General features: G+C 33.0%; 1 protein-coding gene across 2 annotated transcripts in view; it reads right to left on the bottom strand.

Moving 5' to 3' along the window:
- The window catches only part of PhKgamma (phosphorylase kinase gamma), a 42,907-nt gene that overhangs the window by 11,743 nt on the left and 14,579 nt on the right, over window positions 1-16,585 (bottom strand). Inside the window, exons 4-9 of one of the 2 annotated variants that reach the window (XM_089645547.1) lie at window positions 14,369-14,520; window positions 10,005-10,095; window positions 7,187-7,216; window positions 6,781-6,887; window positions 3,886-3,983; window positions 1,449-1,532 (exon numbers count right to left, since the gene is read on the bottom strand). In XM_089645547.1, the coding sequence (XP_089501673.1) occupies window positions 1,449-1,532; window positions 3,886-3,983; window positions 6,781-6,887; window positions 7,187-7,216; window positions 10,005-10,095; window positions 14,369-14,520 (562 nt within the window). The remainder of the gene's footprint in view (window positions 1-1,448; window positions 1,533-3,885; window positions 3,984-6,780; window positions 6,888-7,186; window positions 7,217-10,004; window positions 10,096-14,368; window positions 14,521-16,585) is intronic. The other variant, XM_089645548.1, reaches the window with a different exon arrangement.

Here is a 16,585-nt window from a genome sequence, read left to right as displayed (position 1 = left end):
GCCAAACGCATGCCGACATTGAACTGGTCATTTTTACGACTCGTTCTCGAGTGACCACTATTTCATTTGAACCTCTTTCTCTTCATCATAAATGACGCAAGAGATGTTAAAACAGAGCTCTCACTGGTAGGACCATATGCAGAATTACAATATTTCATTTAAAAATATTTTAAAAATATATATATATCACCTAGATCAAAAAATCATTTATAGTGATTTGTTTTGTCATGCTATGATGGTGCATTTGTAATGGAATAAAATAAATGGGTCTATTTTTATATACTATATAGATTTAAATACATCTCTACGATTTAGTACATCTACTATTCAAAAACTTGGCGGGGGGAAAAGCTATCTTACCGGCTGGTTATTAGTTGTTTTAAATCCATTGTTAAGACAAAAAAAAGAGAAAATATAATGATATATTATCAGGTAAACACTTTTGCACGTTATCATCACACACGGTAACATTTAGTAATCACACCCTCTCCGGAAGCAAGCCCATGAAGTTAGTAGGGGACAATAACATCACATGATGACAGCACAGGAGCACAACGTCGTTTCCATTGCAAAATCGTACATCAGATCAGCAAACTATGCAATTTCGACAGAATTCAATAATTAAAACTTCGAAAATCACGCCAAATTGGTTTTTGTGAGAATAAAGATCAGGTGGTTGAATAAATTCTGAATTCAGCGCCATTGTGAAATTTTTGATATTAGAGCGATCCCCGTTAAAAACCGATTCTCGGCTTATCGAGATTTTGTTTAATTTTAAGATGGGTTTTTTGAGTAGAAGCCATCGAAAATAACGGCCATATAAATTTAGCCAAAAGTTGAGGCGCTGGCTATCGGCGATTAACAGGGACTGCACAAATGTCAAATACTCAAAATAGCCCTAAATGCCAATTTGACAACAGCTAGGCGAAATAAAAACTAATTTAAGGAAAAATTTGGATGCAAAAATGCACCCACCTCACCTATTATATGATCTATTTCGTAGAATCTATGAAATAGATCAGTGATAACAGGCTTTCTTTGCCATAGAACACTCGATAGAAGTGAAGAAACCCAATGTTGAATCAACTACAACTTTCGTTCTATTCTATACAGAATCGACTGTAGAATAGAGCAAGTGTTAACGTTAACTTTCCGCTTTTAAAACAATCCGATTTATGAAATAGATCATAGAATAGATCGGGTAGGATCCTAGCTTTAATGCTATACTAATCTGACTTTTAGATTGATACAAAATTGAATATTTGCAGAAGAAAAATTGACACATTGACGAGAAAAGGGAAATTGTTTTTCAAAATAGCAATAACTGGACGGCTTTTGTAGATTTATCATTAAAACTTGTACAATTTAGCAATGGAAACGAGGAATCATTATGTACTCGGAACATGAACACACAAATCTGAAAGAAATCACTTCAGTAACGGCTTTACCAAAGTCAATTGGTCAATCCTCGATATCCGCCTGCCTTGGGCTGAAAAGCTTTGTTTTAGTGGGGCCATCTCTTGGTCCCACAGCTGGGCGCAGTTCGCAAAGAACAGAAAAGAAACAAACAAACAACAATATTGTAGTTATAATCGTGGGTGAGTGCAACGGAGATGAAGATATGAACACGGTAGTGAGGTATTTACATTTTCCCTGTTATTGATACAGATTTGTGAAACTCCCTGGAAATAATGATTTCAAGTATATTTTCCTGTAAAATACATACATCATAACCTTCTTATTAAGATCTTGCAGAGGTAAATCATTTTAAAGAGACCCTTTCTTGTGTAGTGGATTACTGGATAGATGACAAAATAATTTAATAATAATTTAGTTTTCGTTAGAAAGCTACAGAACGAAATGAATAAACATAAAAAGAACAGTCTTATTGAAATGCAAGATTAAGTTTAAAAGTAAATGATTAATGTCAAAACGTAATGGTCATTTGCGAGGTAGAAAGAGACTCAAACCAGTTGGAAAATTTTTTTAAATGTTCACCTTTAAAATGATTTGCTGGTAAGTCTGTTGTCACCTCGTGAAAAAGAAAGAGAAAAATTCCTGCGTTGCGAATAATGTGAAAATATTGGATAAAAAATTCCTACTACCATCATTATAAGCGGAAAATGTTGCTTGTGCAATGATGGAGGGTTTAGCTAGCAGGAAAATTGAACTCACGATGCCTGGGTGGGAACCCGATGCATTTGTACATTCGGCTAGTAATTTTGATCTGGGGTGTAGTCTGCAGGGTTGGAAATGATCTGATGATAATCAATCACCAGTCTGTTAGCGAACATGTGGAAGAGAAGAACAAAACGCTGCCAAAAATGATTTGAGCATATTTTTTCCTTCCCTTAAACAGACTTACAAGATCTTAAAAAGTTAAGGTAAGGTGACAATAACTTTATTCAATTTATGGTTGATATTATAATGTCCAGATAATGTATCGGCGATTCAATCCAATATTGTATTTATATGCCTCTCTTGAAAGAATCGAGTTTTTATATGTACAAAACTATTTATTCATATTGTGTATGTACAAATAATTCGTCGTAATATTTTAAAGTATAACTTTAAAAAAATGCACTTTAATAAAATAAATAAACTTACGCGATCTCTGAATGCTAACGTATTTTACGTTTAACCTTAATGGAGCAATCTGTTAATCTTGCAGTTAGAAGATACGGCCATAGTTCACATTATTGATCTCTTCATTATAATACCGACCATTGCTAACTTTTCCTGCAATATTTTGCTGAAAATTTTGAAAGTTGATAAATTCCAAGGTTATTTTGATACCACTAACTATAAAATGTTAAAAACAAACCTGAAAAAACCCAACTCATTTTAATAAGATGTTATAGTACATTTATTCAAATCAACACCCCTTGATACAGAATAATCACACATTTTAGAAAACTACTTACAAAATAATTCAATATTCTAATAAAAAGTTTGGAATTCCAAAGCAAGAAACATAGTAAAATTTCAGATAGTAAAGTTCAGTTCAAATATAGAAAAGTGTTTCAATAAAATATTGTTGTATATTAGTAATGCAGCAATCAAACGAGGACAGTACAATACTGTTTTGTCCCAGCTCCCACTGTTCTAGTGTAAAATGTTGCGAAAATACAATAATCTTGGTATAAAAGACTAAAATGTTGCGAAAATACAATAATCTTGGTATAAAAGACTAATGGAAAGATTATATTTTTCGCAAACTCGCTCGTGTATCCATTTTGAAAGCGTTCCGCTTTTGAACTACGGTAGATTTGTTGTATTGTCTCTGTGCGGTCGAGGCTGTTCACGGAACAGGAACAGAACATTATTGTATTGTCCTCGTGTGATCCCGGCATTAATCATGAAAATAATAGCTAATAATCAAATTTCTGAAATTTTTAAAGTTAAGAATAATAAAAAATAATTAAGAATGAAATAAGTTAATTACTGCAAAAAGTACAAAAGTCAAAAATAATTTAATTATTTAAAAACTTTCAAAGTGAACAGTGGAAGAAATCTTTGGTACTTTTAGTACTAGGCGACAGAATTAAATATTTTAAATTGTGAAAAACGGTTTATTAACAAGTATATGTGCAATTGATTTTTATACCATGAGATTACAGTAAAACCCTCTTATACGGTTTTTTTAAAGGGAATAGAACCAAAGTCTTACGTTGGAATCTTATAACAGAGTTATAAGGTTATTCAAGGGACCGTAATAATGAATGACTTTTTATGTAGGAACTTTATAAGAGGGTTACACTGATGTAAGACAATTTAATCCATTGTTTAATTTTTGACACCCACATGGACACAGAAGAGAAGTAATGAGTTGGTTGTAGTGTTGGTGTGTGAGGTGTGATGAAGGTGGTAAGAAATAGTACTTACCACTGTGTTGAAGAAGGAGTGTTGGAGAGCATCGTTGATGGAAATCCTGTTGGCAGGCTCCACCACAAGAAGACGACGGATGAGATCTTTTGGTGCTTCTGCAATCACACGTAATATTTGTTTTACTAACTCTGAGGATGCTGTACGGAGGGTGTTTTATACAGAGAGGTGAAAAAGAAAATGAGGCTAGCAATACAAAATTGGAGCTCTAATATGAACCCTGAGACCGGCGCAGACAAGATCTAGTCTTAAGAACAATTTCAAGCAAGTACAGGAGCTGCTCATGCTATTCGGTGTCAAACGGGTGAGTGATGCTAGTTCCTCAGAGCACTGTTTATGAAAAAACCAGTAAAACAGACACCGTTTGAAGTTTTTTTTTTAAAACAACACAAGTAGCTCAAAGACACGGTTATAAACACAATAAATCAACTTGATAAATCTTTGAACATTCATTATGAATGGTAGATAATTATCACCCAATAAAAAAGCATTTCAAGTTATTTTGATAGTGTAATTTATTTAAGATATATCTGCAAAATAAGTGTTTGAAATTCAATGCTATGCACATTATCTGAATTGCAGGTACTTAATGGGTAGTAATGAAAACTCTTACATTTATATCTTTATCGTAAATCATGGAGATATGTAGTTGAATGCATCATGAAATGGCCCAGACTAATCTAGAGAATAGTCAGAAAACACTACAACAATCACTAGATCAATTTTTAACTCTTTGCACGAGGCCGTATCAACTGTTGTTACGGCAAAAAGTCTATACTCACACGCGGCTGTATCAACAGTTGATACGGCAACTTTGACGGCCGATATTCCCGCTCTCTTTCGTCATAAATGTATTTCTTGCTCACTTGGACATTTGTAGAACTATCACGATGCTGACATCTACAAGAATTTCTCAAAAATAAAATTGTATTTCATAAAAAAAGATCGATAACCAAGTGCGCCTCTTCGCGCCTTTTAGTCCTTTTGTTTACATTTTTGTCAACGGATGGCATTAGTACTAGTTTGTCATTCACTACTTTTCATAACTAAGAATGATAAGTGATCATGGGGTCCCACTTGTGTCTATAAACACAGTGGCCTAAGTACACACACACCGAGAGTGGTTTATTTATGACGCCGAGTGAATGGCGGGACCACATTCAAAAGATACGGTACGTCTTTGTATGAAATTTTATGTTTTTGTTTTTATAAACATCTAAGAGTGTTGACACACGAGGATTTGTTTTCATATTGTGGAGAATAATCTGTTCTGTCTATATAGTCTAATAAATCATGCCAGAATGCTATAATTTGACATTTAATTGCATGCATAGGTATTTGAAAATATGCACCGCGTACGGGTATAGATAAAACGGAGCAAATTAACGCGTTCAAAAGGTTAATAAACTTAAAACAGCTGAATTAAAATACTCCATTAATTTGTTGAATTACTGATGACGCATAATTTACGTAAAATGAATTTCACAGCAGAGACCATCTTAATGAAGCAGATATAAGAATAATGTTAATCTATCAAATAATACAAGTTATCGATCAGAGAGTTCTATTGTACAAAGGAATTTAATAATTGTATATAATAACAAGAGTACAAAATAAGTACTTAAGGTACTATGAAAGTAGTCGGTAGTTAGTTTGAATAATGATATTTATAAAAATAAACATGAACAGTTTGTTGTAAAGCGTGTTTGTATTGTTAACAAATCTTTATTTATTATCGTTGGGCTTTTACATATATGTGTACTTAACATGATATACTGCATAATACAGAGACACAGGAGTTTATTTAACTAAATTTAAATACAAATCTTTAACAAATTAACACATCATATGGCTGTGACATTGTAACTAACAAAGAACTTAACCACTCGGGCTTTTAATGTTTTCGTATTTTGTGTGCGTTAAGAATTTGTCACTTTGAAAAAAATTTGGTTTTATTTCCCCTTTGCAATGAAATGCGCATGTATTATGTGTTTCTATGAACAACTTAAGAGGAAGCTACAAGCCAAAAATGTGTATATTCTTGGTACACCTTATTTCGTAGGTAATAGGCATTAAAATCGCTTGACAAACGGAGTCTAGAAACGTTCGATTTCAAGCAAAAAACTGGTTTTTATTTATTTTGTAAATAATTTTACAAGAAATCAAAAAAGTTAATCAAGTGAAACTGTCACAAATCTTTGCTATAATACTGTATTTTTTAAAAGTGGTTTCCTTTATGCGCTCATACATTTCTATTGAAAAAATATTTTTTTTTAAAGTTGGCATTTATATTTTTTATTGAGTAATTTATTTTTTTATTTGTATTCTACTCAAGCGAAGCGATAGGAAAACCTTCAATTTATCTAAAGCATATTTTTTGGTATTCATAATGTACACCAACTCGTTATAAAGATTGATCAAAATAGTGATTTGGCATTAAGCTTCGCCTTAAGATAGGGATGTACAGCGTTGTATGTTCTTTATAATATGATTTTTATTATGTAAGATTGGGTGTTTTACAGAACATAAATAAATTAATACAGCGATAAAAGGTGAACGTGAAGTATATAAAAGATATAATGATATATCGAAAGTTAGACAATATAGTTTGATAAGTGTATCAAATTAATATAATAACGTAGTTAAAGTAGGTTGTTCACATAATCATATTTAAAAACATGAACAGTTTGTTGCAAAGAACGTTTGTTATTAAAAAACCTTTATTATGCCCGATTGTTTAAAGTTGATCATCTGTTTTAATTTTTGGCATATTTTGTATGCACTATAATCCATCGCTCTCACTATATGGTAACTAGCCTAGTTTTTGGGGTGGCAGATTAGTGAGAGAGCATTGTATGTGATTCCGACGACGTAAGTTAGTTGAAAGACACAAACCTGAGACATCTGCCCATTCGGGGCTGGTGAAAGAGTATTTTCCCTCCATTATGTTCCGCAGCATCACCATCTGCTTCCGGTGCCAGAACGGGGGACACCCAACGAGTCTGGAAGAAGCCAATCAATCAACAACCAATCGAAGAATCAATCAATCACCAACCAACCATTGAAACAATCACCGACCAACTATTGAATCAATCATCAACCAATTATTGAATCAATCACCAGCCAATCAATCATCAACCAGAGTTCTGTCAGTAATTGAACAAAAAGAGTTTAAATGAACATATGTTGGGAGTTGCATTAAACACAACTGATTTAGAGGAAGTGTCAGCAAGAATAATAATGTTTCCGCTATGAAACAATCTAATACATGATAGTAATATTTTATGTACATATTACTTACAAGGTAAACATGATGACTCCACAGGCCCATCTAGAAATTAGATTAAAATTATTTTAACATATCAGTTAAAATCAATAAGGTATAATAAAATAATCATAATAATAATCAACCTCAACAATGGCGTAGAATTTTGTACATCGATAATTTCTCTCAAAAAAGCATAAAAAACCTCCCACCAGATATCAAACCAGCGTTTTACACTAACAATAGTATAGGTAAATTTTTGATGAACGTTAAAGACAAAGAACATCGGTTAAATCACTCAGGTATTTACTCACTGCAATGTAGTGACTGTCCCGCGTTTTACATAGGCAAAACAGCGCGTAATATCAAAACGCGAGTCAAAGAACACCTAAGATGCTTAAACAGTAATGGATTCTCCGAATTTGCAAATCACCTCATAGCAACAAACCATACGTTCGACAAAAATACTGGCGTCAGCCTATTACATAAAAACGGAATAGGTCTTAGGTTGGATAACTTAGAAGCGTTAGAGTTAAGGAAAGCCATAAACGTCAATAGCAAAGTCATCAACAACCAAATAAACCTAAATAAAAGCCCTATACTCAGATTGTTCCCTATTGACAAAGAACACTCGCCTCCCAATCTCCCAACTATCCCTACCTCTTTCACTGTAGCTCAGACTGTCCACCTACCGTGATATCTACACATGTTAATTTAATTTTTAGATTTTTAGTATTATACTGCCCTGATGAGGCTACGGTTGTAGCGAAACCCGGTCGGCATTAAGTATTTACCCATAAGTGATGTTTACAAAGTTACTGTTTAATTTTAAATTATAATAAAATAGAATGGGCAAAATGACAATGGAATTCTTATCATTTAAGGACATCAATTTACACTCTGTCTGTCACTCCTGGACACATTGACCCCAGAATCCTACCCACCCCTCATACCCTTTCCTTCCAAGAATATTCTCTTCTTCTTTTCCAAAAAAAATAAACCCCACACAGCACCCCCAAAGATGTCAGAGGCCCTGGGGATTTTTTCCCTCAGGGCCTACTGTGTGGAGCTAAGATAAAAAAAATAATAATGGTTATTTACGAAAATCATGAAGGCTTTTAAATCTTAGTAATAGGAGAGAAACCACAAGAAGGATATGCTTATGAATTAAATACAAATTTATGGTGCGAATATCTCGCCTTGATGAGAAAAAGGCTCAGATAGCTGGAGAGTTAAGTTGGGGTACTGGCAAACATCGCTAAAGACTCTTTGATAATTTTGGTAAACTTTATTAAAAGGAAATGGGCATGAGGTCAAAGGCATGAGGTGACACAGTGGGTCAATAACCTGACTGCTTACCAAGTGCGGGAGCTATGAGCACCATCAATAAATAAATAACAAAACTTCATTTTTTAAATTTGTGGTGAGCATAATAATAATAACAATCGTCAATATTCTGGAATAAAAACTGTATGTAAATTTGGAGACATAATTTTGTTTGAGGTTAACCCGTAAGGCCTCTGGCATATTTTGCAATAAAATCCAAATAAATGCAATGCTTCGGAAAGTAGACCAAAATTGGAACCTGTTTTGAAAGGTGATGAAATCCACTTTTAAATTTTATTATTAGAAATAAACATCTATTTTTTGAGAAACTTAAATTTTGAATGCAAACAGCTCATTTTACGTTTTTGTAATCAAAATTACTGATAATGAAAAAATATATAAACACACACTTATTTCATTAGACAAATGTATAACAAACATAAATATCACCTCTCTTTTTTGTCATTTCATATAAAAATAATCAATAAAAAATTCGCAAAGCCTCATAAGTTTTTACAAATTGCGTTTGGAAACTTTGGTTTCAAAAAGGTGCACATTTGAATTCTTCCGTGTTTAACTTCTAGATTTGAATATAAAGCTTGGTGTTTTCTCTTTCTAACACCTTTTAGATCATATTTCTCACTACAACAGAAAGGGAGATGATTTCTGTGAGACCATATGAGTTGTTTCCAAAAGCGAACAAATTAACCAGAAGGGTTAAAGAAAACATGTTTCTGATAACAGCAGTGTTCCTTCTTCAAGTCATATTTGGTATAAAACATAATCACGATGGTGTGCTTACTTTAGTACTAACAGCAGGCAATTGATGTTTCAATATTTCGGACTAATGGTATATTTTATGATTTATAGTTAATTTATATCATAATCATTACAATTACATTTTGTATTCTCATCAGTGTTTAGTTTCCGAGAGGATTTGCAAAGATAACGATAATTATCGAAACTCAAAAGTCAGGCACGCATGTCCGATTGTTTGATCAGATTATCGGATCGGATTAACCAAATACACGTCCGATTTTGCAATGATACTTTTGTAATGCAGTGATTAGTAGTTAGGTGTCAATATTCTATTGCCAACTGACAAGTCGGAAGAAAAAGTCAGACGTGTATTTCACTTCTTCGCAAAAGTAGGCGCACCTTCAGACAATCGGATCAGTAATAAATGTTTTCCGAGTCGGATGTCAATCAACCGGATTTGTATGGACTGTTTCAACAGATGTATGGCGCGAACGCCTTCCAATAGTCTGATCAGACTGTCAGAACCGACTATCGTATGGAAAACTCAGACATGTATTATTCCCGGCCTTACTCTTGTGTTTTTGTGGTGACCGGACGGCGTGGATTTTATTTACTTACAAATCTACAGTTTTATTCCGAGACTGATGAAAATTTCCACACTTGACCTTCAAAACAAGAAGAAAGTTACTGTCTGTATTAGAATTAGAAAAACGAACGTTGGGGACTTCAGCTAGTAATATAAATAAATAATAATGAATAATTGACTTACAAGTCCACTTCCATTCCATAGCCAGGCGCGTCTTCAAACATATTGGCTCTCAGCGTCTCCGGAGCCAGGTATCCAGGAGTTCCGCACAGTTCTGCGTCACAACAGCAACGAACCAAGGTTAATGACAACATTGATAACATCATACTAATTTGACACTTCTTCACAAACACTCGGCGTAGGAATGTATTTAAAAAAAGGAACAAATGAACTTTGCCAGTTATTCACAGCACAAATCAAAATAAGTCATACACCATTAACCTCTCAGAAAAAGACTTTTATTTACTTTGTGTTCCTTTGCGAACTGTCAAAACGTGAAAATTTTTGTGTTATTCACGAGTTTTGTTAAAAGCTTCATAACTCACGTTTTGGGAAACGTAGCCTCATTCTAAAAAATGTTTTGGAAAGATTATGAAATTCACTATCGTATTGTTTTGTTATACGTAAATATTTGCGTTTCTAAATATACATTTTCTGAAAACGTCAAAAATATGTAAAAATCGCTGACCATTATTTCAAAGCTGTGAAAAATGTACTTTTTTCTGAGTATCATAAAGAAATAACACTTTATATATTGAAGAAATATAATTAAAAACTATTAGTCACCTCAAAATATTAACCGTCCAAACTAAAATATTTTTAATAAATTATTTAGAAACGCAATAAATTATGAACGAACAAGATGACAGATCCAATCGACTTAGATAATGCACCTCTACATTCCATAGATATTCTTGAATACAGATGCGTAGCGTTATTCATTATCGATACTCTGTTTTTTAAATCATGGCAATCCGTATACTAGTGATGGAAATAAATCGATTTTTGTAAAATCTCGCGCGTTTACGTGAAAAGACGTTCTAATGTCTTGACCGCTATTATCATATTTACGTCTTTTGACGTTCTAATGTTCTGAGTGGTTAATAAACTCTTTAATCTATGCCTTAAAATTTACATTAAAATTCCTTTGATTTTTTTACATTAACTCCATACAGGAGGCCCTGAAGAAAACAATTTCGCTCAGGGCTGATTGTCTTCTTTGGGAATGCAGAGTGGAGGGTCTTTTTGGGGAGAGGAAGGAGTAAATATGAGTCTTGAAGATACCCATGTTGTAGGAGGAAGGAAAATCGTAATTCCTCAACTGATGGATGAACTATATATGCAGTAAATGTGTTTTTATTCTCACTTTCAATGGTGATAACATACCATCGATTAGCACAGAGAGGTCACTTCTATTCAGAAATAGACCACACATACGCAACCTAACTTTGACAGGGTTCGACTTGAATATAATATAAATACACTAGTTAATTGTACACAAAAAATATAGATTTGAAAACTATGTTAAATGTACAGCACTTTGGTTTGGGAATAAACACAATCCAATTCCAAGTCAACACAATTATTACTTCATTTTTCACTTTGAATTGAAGCACTTTTTGATGTGCAAATCTTTTCCCACCAAAAAAAATGAAAATATTCTGTGATAAAGTGGTTTTGTCATTTAAGTGACTATAATATCTATTATTAAAGTGAGACTTTAGTATCACATTCTGAGTAAAGAGACATAACACAGGCACACGCAGTAAGCCTACCACGAGCTTAGAATTAGATCATCAGCTTATATATATTAGCAATGTTAAACATTCAAGCATATTCTAAGCAGGACACTAGATATGTGAACAACTTTCACGGTGGACTGTTAGAATAACATGATGTTCATCAGTGCATGTACTAAGGTTGTAAGACAATATTCAGAGGAGGGCCATTGTTAACTGTAATATGATCACAGTGGTTTTTTCAACTAGAATCTAACTTGAAAACTCTAGTATAAATTATATGAATCCTATAATTTCTATACCCGCTATATCCGATTTTTTGACAAAATGATCTGAGTATGACATCTTGTTCACATTTTTGCGAGCAACAAGAGGAGCCTAAAATTGAGTTTCAAACCCCTCCTTATCGCGACCAAAAACCATGTTTAAACTGCGAGTGAGAAACCAAATCCGCTATATCATACAGAAAGTTACTATCAAAACCCGCTATATCGGATTCAACGAATCACAAGCAGTTATTTTGCCAAAATACAATATGGCCGCCGCTCTAACGCCACGCTCGTGTGTCAAAATGATCTACGCGTGAGTTTCTAAACCCGCCATGTCGGCTCAGTTGACTTTCAAAATCACGAAGTGAGTATCAAAATCCGCTTTATCCATTTTATTTATCGAAATTACTTAATTATTGCTAGACATATATAGAAAAATAAATGCTTTTCGAAATTTTATTACTCCAATTCATTATATAAAAAATTGTAATGCATTTACTTATGTACGCTAGAGATGTGACAGTTTTTTGCGGTTTTCTCCATATCAATGAAAGTTGATATGGCGGGTATAGAAATTACACGACTCATATGATAAATAAGATTGAAAAATCCAATGGAGACGTGGAACTGGCAAAAGAAAGTAGAACACTTTCGAGCGTGTAAACTTGGCTAACCTGACAAATCGGCAATTGCCGAGCATTTAATTGAAACCAGCCATTACTTTGAATTTGTTCCTGAAGTCCTGGGAAGACCCAAAACGCATAGAGCTCGCCTAATTACGGAAGCAATTGAAACTCATAAAAATCCCATAAAAATAAAAAGACAGCTAAATATTGAATGACAAACAATTCTTTAATCTAATAAAATAAAATACTTGATTGTTTTAAAACCACGATATTTATTAATTTCAAATTAATTAATTAATTCAAATTAATAAATATCGTGGTTTTAAAACAAAAAAGTATTTTATTTTATTAAATATGTCAAACCCATAGACATATGAATATTAGTAGACCTGCCCTAAGTGATTAAAAGCGTATTATCCCCACTCCCCATACCGGTTCCATTGGAGCCGGCTGTGCTCGCGTATGGCCTCAAGTGAAATTTGAAAACGTGACGTCATCATTCTTGTGCGAACTATGGTCGAGGCATCATCGGTTCATTTTACGAAATAACACGGTAAAATGTTGACTTGTACTATGAAAACTTGTAAAAATAGATTTGAAAAAAAGAGAATAAACCCAATTGTCGTATTACATTCCATATACCTATAAGCATTATTTTACTTTATTTTAAGCATATTCACATCGTATAATATAGATCAGTTTTAGAAACATATACTATCACATCGAGAAACGTCTGGACGCGAAACACAAAGCTGGTTGGTTGCTGGGAAGTAAATTATGAACATTTATAAAAGTGTCTTAACTAAATACTTAAACGAAATATTCGACTCTGAAAATAGAACCGATTTTTTTTGCCGAATTTGGACTTCGCAAATTTGTTCATAACGTGGCGAGTAATTTGCGCTCCCATGTAAAAATGTCTATTCATTCAAAAGCAGATTTTACTTTTAAGACGTATATGGTGATATTATAATGCGAGATGCCTATTTAGTGTCAGATTGATTTATTGACGAATCACAGTCAGCCTTACGCCCTTCGTTCTTCAACAGTTGATTTTACCCCTCGCCATTATCTTCTCGTCTATTAATTCCTATGTCTGTGGTCAAACCACAAAGTGATTGCTTTCTACAATAATAATTCTTTAATCATTTGATTTTATTTGATCAAAAATGCTAGATGGTGTTATAAACGCCACAATCTTTATTTCCGCATTCCACTTGAAATTCTTACTTTTGTTGACGATGTTGCTTGGTTTCGTGAGAAACCTCAAACGTACTTCCTCGTACTTCCGCTTCATTAGTAAAACTCAAGCTAAGGCTTTATTTTTAATACATTTGATTAAAAAAATATAAAATGTTAGTTTATGTATTAAAAATAAATAATAAAAACTCGTCTATATTAATTTAACATTTAACAAGTTTTTATTTCGATGTCATTTTATTGGCTATGAAGGTGGGCGGGGCCACTCAAGATGATCCACAGTAAAAATGTTTGGAAACAAGCGAATAGAGCATTGCTCAACAAACCACTTGGCTGATCAAAGCGTTGATCGATCGAAAAATTGGGACAAACGGCAGTTAGAGTCTAAATGCTTGTTTTACATTTTTATAGAAACATTTAGTAAGCATTTAATAAGTGTATACATATGCGAATATATCAACAATGTTTTACTTTTAGTAGTCAGGAAGGAATTTAATTATACATTACGTGGTTTCTGCAATGTAAAGACTATTTTATTTAAGTAACCAAATCACCTGAAGAACTTGATAGAGGGATGATTGAGGGGTTTAATGTTCTTGCCAAAAGGTATTATGATCACTTGATTGAATTAAAAACATTTTCAAATGCACAGGATAATATTCAGTGCACACTACAAATTGAAGAAGAATATTATGTTAAATTGGAAGACTTACCAAATAGTTTCTCTCCCGGTCGGAGACACTTGGCGAACCCGAAGTCGGTGATCTTGACATTGAGCTGATCATCCAGCAAGATGTTCTCTGGCTTTAGGTCCCGGTGTACGATGCTCTTGCTGTGCACGTACTGCATACCCTCAAACACTTGTCTGCAAAACACAATCACTTTATTCCTCACATTACCTCTTGTTTGCAAAATACAACCACTTTATTCCCCACATTTCCCTCATCGCGACCATTACGGGTAGTTTACATTGTGCATAATGTATGAAGTAATTAACTAATAGGGTTTTTAAGCTAGGACAAGCATTTACACACTGTAAGACATCTGATTTGTGATATATATTTCAGTGGGCAATAAATAAAATAAATTAGCCTACATACTTAAACAAATAAATAACACAGTATTTGGGTAGTTGTTTACTGGCGATTAGAAACAGTGACAGCCCGGTGACTTCTATTAGAAACAGTGACAGTCCGGTGACTTTTATTATGAACGGGTAGAGAAAAAAAGATTTATATTATCATTGTAGCAGAAAATTACACAAAATTATGACTTTTGGCAGAGTTTCAAGAATTTGGCGTCTTAAAGGACCATAATTAAAAAAATTAGTAGCAATTGATTCATTGTCAAAGTGTTTTTAGTAGGAGACATAAACAGATTTTAGCTTTTTAATGAAGATGAATTAATAATTGATATTTTCAGTTGCAGAAAATTATGGCTTAAAAACTTAAAAAGTTTTTTAAACATTGAATGGATATTTAGAGCTCAAAAGCTCATGACGGAAATTATGTAGCGAGCTTAAAATAGGTATTGATTGTTCTGACTGCAAATTTAATCGCATTTGGAGTTATTTATTTTAAGATTCATAAAGCAATTATTTATGATATCCATTTATTTTTATTTATTAATTTTCATTATAAGCACCTGCTAAAATTCATCCAGCAGATATTAAAAACACTGGAAGAGAATTATGAATGTAAACATTTTTTTGTGTGTTCCAGAGTGGTAGATACTCTCAGTATCACCCCCTTGATAGTCCACCATTCAGAATCGAAACATTGCTTGCAATGCTTTAGCTATGTTTAGTGACCAGATCTGAATAGCCATATACTTCTCAACCTTCTCTTCGTCATCAGCTTTATCTCCCCCATTCCCTTCAGCCTCACAAAATACCACAATTTATTAAGGATGCCATAGTCCCACTGGCTCGGAGCAGGTGAGACTCTTGTGCAGTATTTATGTAAAAACAAAAAAGGGGTATATATACTATAATCTGGGATTTATGACTCTGTTCTTGTTTTTGGAATTCCTCCACATGTACCCTTAAAAATTGAATATAACAACCTGCAAATCCTGATACAGGAGAAATATCTTGGGCTGTGCATTGATAAACACCTAACTTTTAAACAGCATATTCAAGATATTAAAGATAAAATCACCCCCTTAATTAGCGTATTCAGCCGGATATCATATCTGTTACAAAATAAAATTAAAAAAGGTCTATATTATAGCCTCGTACACTCACATTTAAACTACTTGATTGAAATCTGGGGAAATACATGTGAAACATATATAAATGAACTACAGGTAACACAAAACAAAGTAATCAAAAAGCTATTTCATTTCAAACATAGAACATCAACAAAAAAATTATATATGGAAACAAAACTATTAAAATTAAGAAAATTATATGAATATTATACATGTCTCCTTATTTACAAAATAAATAATAAACTCATACATACAAATACAGAACTCATTAAAACGTCCCAAGTACACACACACTTTACACGGCAACACGATAAAATACATTTAAACACCATACATACTCAGTATGGCAAGCAATCCATTGGTTACGAGGGAAGCAACATATATAATTGCCTCCCAGACAAAATTAAAAATGAAAAAAGTATAGGTACATTTAAAAAAAAATTGTTCAGTTTTATGCTCAATCAACAAAAAAATGAAAGTGAATAATATCGGTGTGTAATATATTTATGTGTAATGTATTAGTTATTTCTAGTTAAATAAGTGAAAAATGTAATTTTCTTTTATCTAGAATAAAAATATAAAAAAAAAAATAAAAAAATGTAATGTATCTTTTCAAAATAAATAAATCTTTAAGGCCCAGTAGTCAAAGATGGTTTGAAAGGGAGATATGTAAATACGAATGTTAGGGGGAGGGCGCTAATTTAAAAAAACGATAATAA

Source organism: Hesperophylax consimilis, chromosome 22 (assembly GCF_061612785.1).
Source record: "Hesperophylax consimilis isolate HC1 chromosome 22, BYU_Hcon_1.0, whole genome shotgun sequence".
Lineage (NCBI taxonomy): Eukaryota > Metazoa > Arthropoda > Insecta > Trichoptera > Limnephilidae > Hesperophylax > Hesperophylax consimilis.
The sequence above is the reverse complement of the archived record's forward strand: the minus strand, read 5'-3'. Positions and strand labels throughout refer to the sequence as shown.